The sequence below is a fragment of the Gymnogyps californianus genome, chromosome 4, assembly GCF_018139145.2.
Source record: "Gymnogyps californianus isolate 813 chromosome 4, ASM1813914v2, whole genome shotgun sequence".
NCBI lineage: Eukaryota > Metazoa > Chordata > Aves > Accipitriformes > Cathartidae > Gymnogyps > Gymnogyps californianus.
This window is the reverse complement of record NC_059474.1, coordinates 59,302,950-59,312,630: the sequence shown is the minus strand read 5'-3', so window position 1 is coordinate 59,312,630 and position 9,681 is coordinate 59,302,950. Positions and strand designations below refer to the sequence as shown.

The window sequence follows — 9,681 nt, the reverse complement described above, 5'->3', positions numbered from 1 at the left end:
TTTCGGCCCCACGAATTTTGACCCCAGAAGCAAAACAATTAATTAGTGAAGTTGAACAAGCAATTATGCAAAAACATGTGTGGAGAATTGATTTGTCTATACCAGTTCAAGTGTTTATCTTGATCGATAATTTGATACCTTTTGCCATGTTGGCACAATGGAACCCTGACTGGCAAGACCCTCTCCATGTATTGGAATGGGTCTTCCTCCCTTTCAGACCCAAGAAAACTGCTCCTGGCCTGTTTGAACTACTGGCTCAGATTGTGATAAAAACTAGAACTCGTTGTATGGAATTGTTGGCGCGAGACCCAGAAACTATCGTTGTACCAGTACAAAGTGAATACTTTGAATGGTGTCTTGCCAACAATTCGGCACTCCAAGCAGCAATGACAAATTTCACAGGACAAATTCGGTATCACCTACCCTCGCACCCATTAGTCAAAATGTGCAGGCAAATTCCGTTTGCGCAAAAGCATTTAAACCAGTCCGAGCCTGTGCCTGGTCCCACTGTGTTCACTGATGGCTCAGGAAAAACAGGGAAAGCTGCCATGGTGTGGTATGATGGACGCCAATGGCGGAACAAAATCGAGTATCAGGAAGGCTCACCTCAAATTGTTGAACTGAGAGCTATGGTCCTGGTATTTCAACATTTTTCTTGTCCTGTTAATGTGGTTACAGATTCTGCTTATGTGGCTGGATTAGTGCAGCGTTTAGACAAAGCCGTTTTAGGTCAAGTTAACAATGAAACACTGTTTGGAATTTTGAAACTTTTATGGACAACAATTCAGAAGCGACATTCCCCTTATTATGTTCTCCATATTAAGAGTCGTACGACTCTCCCAGTCTTTTTGACGGAGGGGAATGCGCGAGCAGATGCTTTAGTTTCCGATGTGGCCCTGGGGCCTACCCCGGATGTTAAACAGCAGGCTGTGTTGTCTCATTCTTTTTTTCACCGGGGTATCGAGCCCTGAAGCGGCAATTTCACTTGTCAAACTTCGAGGCCTGCGCCATCGTTGCTGCGTGTCCCAATTGCCAGGGCCAACATGTCCCTCACTTTTATGGGACCAACCCTAGGGGGCTACGAGCTCTCCAAATACGGCAAACAGATGTTACCCACGTGCCAGAATTTGGCCGCCTAAAATGTGTTCATGTCTCTGTTGACACCTTTTCTTCGGTTGTTATTGCTACTGCTCATGCAGGAGAAACTGCACGAGATGCTATTCGCCATTGGCAACGAGCGTTTTCCGTTGTAGGTGTCCCCCAGCAAGTTAAGACAGACAATGGCCCAGCTTATGTGTCTGCAAAAGTATCCTCATTCCTTCAATCCTGGGGTGTCACTCATGTGACAGGCATCCCTCATTCTCCTACTGGACAGGCCATTGTCGAGCGTATGCATGGTGTCTTAAAGCGACTGTTGCAAAAACAAAAAGGGGGAATGACAGGGGAGTCCCCAGAAGCCCGATTGAACAAAGTAACATATGTCTTAAATTTTTTACAGATTTCTGATGATGCTCAGGAGCCTCCAATAGCACGACATTTCGGATCCTTGACTAACACCAGTGGGGTTTCCCCTGGGGTTAAAGTCAAGGTTCGAGATCTGCAGACAGGTCAGTGGTCAGACCCCTGTGACCTACTAACTTGGGGGCGAGGATATGCTTGTGTTTCAACAGGTAATGGCCCTCGGTGGGTGCCTGCTCATTGTGTCCGCCCTGTGCTTGGTGATTCTGCCCGCTGAAGGATGGATGGTCCCACAACCCAAGAAAAATGTGTGGGTGACCTTGGCAAATGTGACCCACCACGATACCTTGTGCCTTTCTGTTGCAAATCCTGACACCCCCTTTTCTACCTGTTTGGTGGGACTGCCTTTGGATGAGTGGCTGTGTCCAATAGGACCTGGACCCTGTAATCGTTCCGAATCAAGGGTCAATGTTGACAATTGGGATGGTATCTATGCACACATGCCACAAGTTACTCAGGAACCTCAGGAATTGGAACTGTTAGGATCAATTACGATGGATGCTTGTGTGGTATTCAATTACACTTATAATTCGACCAGAAAGGGACAGAATGTTAATGCGACACTGCTTGTATATAGAAATGCTACTGCTTGGTGTAATTATACCTCTCCTAACATTTCACGGTCTTTTTCTGTGCCTGTTACGTTGTCTGACGGAGTTTTTTTGATTTGTGGAGATAGAGCATGGAGCGGGCTTCCATTGAAGCTTAACGGTGGACCATGTAGCTTGGGGAGGCTTACTTGGCTTACTCCTAATCTTACCATGATTCATAATAAGAAACGAGAAAAACGCAACACCCATCAGTTTACAACACAATGTGATAATCAAGTAACCTTTTGGGGACCTGGGGAAATCATAGCAACATCAGCATTAGCACCTGGGGTTGCAGCAGCAGCAGCTTTGAAAAAAACTGACGAATTTGGGATGTTGGTTGAGTAAGCAAACCAATGCTACTTCCTTTGCATTGAGTGATCTGTTAACTGATGTTGATAGCGTTAGGCACGCTACTTTGCAAAACAGAACTGCAATTGATTTTTTATTATTGGCACAAGGTCATGGATGTGAAGAGTTTGAAGGGATGTGTTGTATGAATTTGTCTGATCATAGTGAATCCATACACAAAAGTATTCAACTTTTGAAAGAAGGAGTTCGCAAATTACAAGTTGATGACGGGTGGAACTGGTTAAATAATCTGCTGAACAGATGGGGAGTGTCAGGTTGGCTATTGTCTCTTGTGAAGATGGGGTTGGTAATCTTAATAATTGTTGTAGTTGTGTTACTAATGGTGCCTTGTTTGGTCAGCCTGTTGCAAAGGGCCCTGCAACGGACTGTCAGTGCCATCGTTGTAGCACAAATACAAAAAGGGGGAATTGTGGGAAACTGTGGCAGGTCTGCAGCTCCCTTGACGGAGCATGAGGCAGTTGACCTCGACCAGATCATCGTGTACCCGTGAAGATCCCAGAAAGAAGAAAAGTAAACAACTTGCAGGAACTGAAAGAACTCATGAAGCCGCAAGGTAAGGAACTTGGACGAGATCGAGATTGACGCTTACAACTGTGGCCAATGGTTGATTGCGTATATGCAATAAGCGCCAATGATATTGAAACACATATATGCAGAAAATATATAAAAGCCAGCTGCGTAAAACAATAAAGAGGATGCTGAAAAGAATGGCGCTTGAGCTTCTCTTGTGTCGTGCCCGTCTCAACAGCGACAACACGAAATTAGGATGAAGAAGAGTAGAAAAGGGAAAAGGCTGGTGATACCCACCTTTATGTAAATCAGTTCATGCAACACTGTTCGCGATACCTTGCATAGTACCAGGCACCCTATCTCAAGTATAGTCCTAGCAGGTGGTGTGGGAAGACACATGAACACCATCAAAAATCTAAACGTACTGAGAAACTGAAAGCCTTAGCAAATTAAGGAGAGGACATAACAGTGTATCAAAGACAGAAGAGTATAGAGCAGTTTGCTATCTCCTGTTCTCCCACAGGAAGCTACAGAGTGTTCGGCAACTTTCAGAAAGCAGAAAAAAAATTGTACTTTTTTTCACAGGTGATTAGATTGCAAAACTTTTCATTAGAAGAAATTATTCAATCTAAGGTCAACAATACTCTGTTATTCTGATTAGCAAAAATGCCGACAGGGTTTCACATGTCAAGCTGATCTCTAAATATGTAAGGTAGAGACGCAACTCAGGGTAGGACAACCTGCGCACTAGGGATTTCTCACGTGTCACCCCGGACCATCCGATACCAGTCACTCTTAAAGGAGACAGGATGCTGGAGCAGGTGGCTGGGCAACGCTGTGCTGCTCGACGATCCAGCTGCAGTTTGACAGTGGTGGAGCAGCTGACAGACCCCTCGCGTGCTGCTTCTCTCAACAGCTGCGTTCCTCCTGCAGAACCAATCCATCCGCACTGCTGGAGATGCCAGAGTCACAGTTGCAGAGGCACTTTCCACTCTTTTTCCAGGAACTTAAACTTTCAAAATGCATGTTTGGAAGGCTGAAAGATTTCATGCTTGCTCTCCAAGAATAAATTACACTTTTGTGTAAGTAAAGTATTTTTGGTAATTAGAAATAATAGTGTGGATGGGGGAAAAGGGGAAGCTTGGAAACTCAAATGGCTTTTTATTTTGAATAAAAATGTAAGGCACTTAGAAATACAGCCACATCACAAGAAATTGCTAAACCTGAACATCTGGATAGACAGTCAAAGCACCAATCTTTCAGAAGCTACGCACATGCTCAGCAAGCTGGATGAAGACATCCAGCACACATACCAGTAGTTCCAGTTCTACTTTTACTCCTGGCTTCCCTAAGCTCTACTTTGGATAATGAAGGCAGTGTATTCAGCCACCAAAGACACAAAAAAAAAAAAAAAAAAAAAAAAAAAGGGCAGAAAGAATTCCTTAGCTACAGATGACTGCTACACATTTTATTCTTTTTTCTTTGCTTCAGCATTAGGTCATCAGGTAATTCTTAGTAACATTTTGTATTTGTAAAAGCTGAGATTTACAGCCTGTAGAACTTTTTGAAAGCATCATATCTACAGAACACAGTGTATTCCTAAAAGTGATTTTTTTCTTCCCCTCAATGATGTTCTAACATTAAAATCTTTTGTTGATTTTTTTTAAACATCTTTTCAAACAATTTATAAGAATAACATTTCCTATGGCTAGCAGATTACCAACATGGTTAATTATCACCAACTCTTCCTCATGCTTGAGGATTCTTGTGCCAGTAAACACTTCACTCAAGAATCCCACAAAGCCTCAGTGTCTCACAAGCAGAGACTTTCTACTCATGTTGATAATCACAAGAAAAGAAATATTATACTACTTGCTAGCCAAACAGTACTTCGTTCCAACACTCTTGACCTATTTAAAACTGTCACTTTTCTTTCAATGGTAACATGATTAAGGGTGTAATTGGAGATCTGTATTTGCTGATGCCTCTAGGGTGGTGGTCTCTTAACATCTGAAAAATCAAATATGACCCATATATGTAGCTTTAAGAAAACAGAAAATCATAAAGGTAAACAGGTGGAAGAAAAACAAGATTAAAAACTCATTCTCCTTTTCCAAATCTTTTTTTTAAAAACAGGTTCTGAAATATTTCCAGGAGTTCTACCATCTCCTCTATTTATCTTCTGTAGAAGTGTGCAACTGCTACAATCTTGTACATGACTGATACTCCTAATTAGGCAGCTCCATCACTTTTGCTAAGGAACTTCAGAGGAAAATAAGAAGAAATTCTGGAGAAGTATTTGATACTTTCTAGTTATCAAAATTGTAAAGGAAAAGACATCAAAGGCCCTGCAAGTGGAAATCAGCAAGAATTCAGGATTGGAACATAAATTGAAGAAACACCTATAATGCAGTTATTTGAATTTTCATTGCTCTTGTAATAATCTCTTTTACACAGCACTAATCATATGAGAATTCTCTTGCTACACTCAAACAAGTAGGATGCCTTTGGATTTTTCATGAAAAGGCATCATCAGTAGCTTACGAGGAAAAACAAAGTGTTCTCAAGAGAGGCTTCAAATCCCAGTTATTTGCAATAGTTGTAACCACACTTTTCAAATTCCTGCATTTGGATATAACGTCAGTTTAAGTAAAGGCATGCAAGGCTGCTAGAAATGTGGTTTTCTTAATTCTAGGAACCAGTTAGTGTATTAACTGGTAGTTAATTCTAGGAAATCTAGTAAAGAAATTACATCAATAAATCATTACAGTCTGCCCACCCTCCTTTAAAGTTCCCAACACAACTGTACCGAAAAATCTGTTATGCTAAATCTCAGAATTATCTGGGTCTAACAGGCATTAGTATTACATTCTTCTAGCCAGAACATAACCTTTGTGATTTTGAGTCATTATATTCTACCTCCTTTTTGAAAATCTGATAAGCAAGTGTATGTAGACAACCCTCTACCCTTTTTTCAAACAGCGTAAACTACCAGAAAGAATTATATAAGAGTTATAATACATATTAAAATCTGAAGAACTGCTTTTAAACAAGTCACTAAAGCAATTTTTGACATAGTAATTGACACATATTTGGGGTATGCCACGAATTCATGGCCAGTTAGAGCCTCAGACCTCCAAACTTGCTATTACTGAAACTGGCGGCTAAGCTTTTGCAGGGTTACATCCTGCCCGCCATCAGAATACAGCACTGAGATAAAATATACTCTAAAATTGAAATCAAAATGACATCTTTCAGGACTCTTAGGCATGAGTTAATACTTCTAACTATAGAAATCAGTGATTGAGGTTGTAATTATTCCCTCATACACCCACTTCTGTCCCATACCTTGAAAATTTTGCATAAAATTCTTAAATTGTATTTGGCCTGAAAAAACGTAAGACTCCACATTTAAAATTACTGAAGAGCTCTTGACTCTCAGGATTACTAACAACTGATTTTGGCTTTTTAAAAACAGCAACAACAAAACCATCTTTTCAGTATCTGACAAAATGTACAGAAAACCAAAGCCAAACAAAACCACCTGCACCTGGTCGTCTTTTCTCCATTGCCATAAAGCTCCACATCAAGATTAATGAATAGGCTTATTTCTAATAAGCTTAAGAACAAAATACAGAATCAAGCTTCGTAATAATTCTCTGGGAGCTGCATCATGTGTCCTACCACTGTAAGAGCTTCCTGGACTGTAATTTCTCCAACAGGAACTCCCATACTACTTAGCTGGTAAAAGAGGTACAAGATGTTGCTTTTAGAACTAAGCCATGGAAAGGGACGCCCACTGTCAGTGTTTAAAATGCTGAGAATTTGAACTGATCCACCAAAGACTTATTTAGCTGGGGCTGAGAAACATCTTCCCCAGCAAATCTTAAATTTTTAATGAAATAGGCATTATATTATGCAGTGTTGAAGGTGTTTTGGGAAAAGTTCAATCCCTAAAATGGCTAGAGATCTTCTTTGGACAGTTCAGCACTTTATTTAAACAGATACAAAAGCATGCCTCTTATCTCTCCTCCAAAATCTTACTTGGTAGGCAAAAAGCTTGTTGAGCTTCACAGTGCATCCCTTGGTACGGATTAATCTTTTGGCGTGTATCTTCTGGTACAGTGGTGTGATCCAAGCCATCGTAAGTAAAACTGTCTTTTAGATACTTTTGCCATGCCTACAGATACTCTATTGTTCAAAACACTAAAATCGATACCCTAAATCCTGAGAGGTTTCAAATTCTTCTATGAGACTGTCTTTTTAAAATTTAAACCAAAGATCAGTCAGAATAGAGATGTGCTCTATAATTAGTAAAAAAAAGTAACTAGATTCTCTGTGCCGTGTAATAGTTTTACTGAACAAATAGCTCTCAAGATGTACTTTTCATAATTTTTATATACAAAACCCATAGAAGAATAAAGCTTTAAGTAATGGTTTTACAGAATACATTGCAATTAATCATGGCATAGTATGTTCCCAGATATTCAATACCAAGCTCACAAATCAGAAGCATCTATCATGGGGCATTTAAAATTGTAACATGCCCTTCTCAAAAATCATTTGTAATTGCAAAGATAAGATGCCCCACTCTTCAGCAGCACTTAGCTTTCACTCAGTGCAAGTTAATCTACAAACAAGTACTGAAATCCTGGAGGTCTGATTTAGGGACAACATTCAGCACTGCCTCAGACATTTATTACATGATAAATTAATTTACTAAATGGAAAGTTTCTCTTAAGTAATCTTCGGGTAACTTAAACACATTTAGTTAAGGACAACACACAAATATAACTTATAAGGTATCTTCTCCAAACAATGAGTTTGTGCTAACGTGCAGAGTAACACCACTTACAGAATTTAATCAGTGTAGCTTTTAAAGCATTTGCAAACCATAGCAGTACATTTTTTCTTGCCTATTTGATTCAGGGGCTATGGCAGTTAAAATGCAATGTTAACATTTTCAAGGCTACTTTAAAATAAAATGTAATCATACTAACCATAATTTATTTTTTTGTACTTAATTATTTCATTGTAGTCACATTTCATTAAACCAAACAAATAAACAAAGTTCAGAATACTAAGTATGAATGATTGTGCTTTATGAATTATTTCTAATGTGCCTCAAAAAATGCAAACCAAAACCATCCCAACTTAACAACCAAATTTAGAAGTCTGGGATAAATCTATCAAAAAGCCCAAACCATTCAGTTACCAAAACATTAGCAAGAACAAGGTTTCAGAAAGATGCAGTGTGATTACATTTTGAATTTTGGCATTTTAAAGCCTTTACTTTCATTGATGTAAGGTAATTAATTTTTACACCCCCTCTTTTTTTTTTTTCTTTAGCTCACAGCAGAAATCAAATCATCAAGTGTGAGTGATTACCCATGCTTACTCTAAATGGCAGACAACACAAGTTACAGAAACCTGGACCAAGACTACGGTAGTTTACAAAATGTAAAACAAGGTTAACAGAGATGCCTTCTTTAGGATAATACATAAAAAGGGTTTTAAGAACTTTATATCAATAGCTCATTTCAGACTATGCAGTGTTTTCTCCTGCCTTCCAGAGGTCTGTGAAATAAAGTGGTAAACGTTCTCTTCAATATGCAGTTTAGTAAGAGTCTAGTTGCAAAAAGATTATACTTGCATAAATATGAAAACACATGATAAAGCAAAATATTTTTAATTAGTAAGCCAATCATAAATTAATTCACCTAAATTAACAGAAGCAGCAGCTGTGTTCCTTCTACATCGGTACTTTTTTTAGCATGTTTTAATAGTCAACTTCATTGTCTAGCCTGGGACAAAACAATTCATCATTGAGCACTCAACAATTCTGCACACTGAGCTAAGTTTTTTTTAGTTACATTTTTTACATTTTCTTTACAAATGTAATATTTATGTACATTATATATTTTATTTCTACAATTGATGTACTTTACTGAAACTCTACAACTTTCACAGGGAATTCGCTGAAGTCTTTAGTAAATATGAATCATTCCTTTTCAAAAGAAATTCATATAAACAACCAACATACATCACTGCCCTTTGACATATCTGTTAAGAATTTGGATCTGGAAGGGCTACTATAATAAATGTAAGAAAAGAGGCTTTACCTAATTGTACATTTCGTTAAGAAATATCATCCCACATAGCTACATAAATTCACCAGCTTGCAATAAACAGAGCACCATACCGCTGCACAACTGGAAACGTGTATAAACCAATTTAAAGTTTACTAGTGAAACAGCTTCATCACTCCTAGCACTTTTAGACTGAAGTAAATCTGCAAAATTCTTTTGGAAATGTATACTTCTTTAGCTGTAAAGCTTCCAAAACAGTGTGGTCACTGTATATTGTGAAGAACAAGCATCCCCTTTCATAACTTCCCATATGCTTCTCTCAGCTCATGCTTCCATCTGAAGTCACGATTTTTCTTCTATTTATTCCTTGTTCACTTACAAATCTGCTGTTGAATATTAAGTAAGAATTCATAATATGAGAAAGCTGCTTCTGTCCGATCCTCAATTAAATGCTGAAAAAAATCTGTTTTGGCAGGGTTCTCATCTCTGAAAGAAGAGAGGAAGGTATTTTAGTCCAATCATTGAGCAAAAAATCCACTGTAAAGTCAAGCAGAGGCATAAGTTCTAATGAATTTCTTATTGTCCTTTGGAGTCTAGATTCA

At 38.8% G+C, this 9,681-nt stretch overlaps 1 protein-coding gene across 3 annotated transcripts in view; it reads right to left on the bottom strand.

Moving 5' to 3' along the window:
* Positions 1 to 8,322: 8,322 nt before the first annotated feature.
* Positions 8,323 to 9,681, bottom strand: part of SEC24B (SEC24 homolog B, COPII coat complex component) — a 48,293-nt gene continuing 46,934 nt past the window's right edge. For all 3 annotated transcript variants that reach the window (XM_050895466.1, XM_050895468.1, XM_050895467.1), the window contains one exon: positions 8,323 to 9,565. In XM_050895466.1, the coding sequence (XP_050751423.1) occupies positions 9,451 to 9,565 (115 nt within the window). In that variant the 3' untranslated portion in view covers positions 8,323 to 9,450. The remainder of the gene's footprint in view (positions 9,566 to 9,681) is intronic.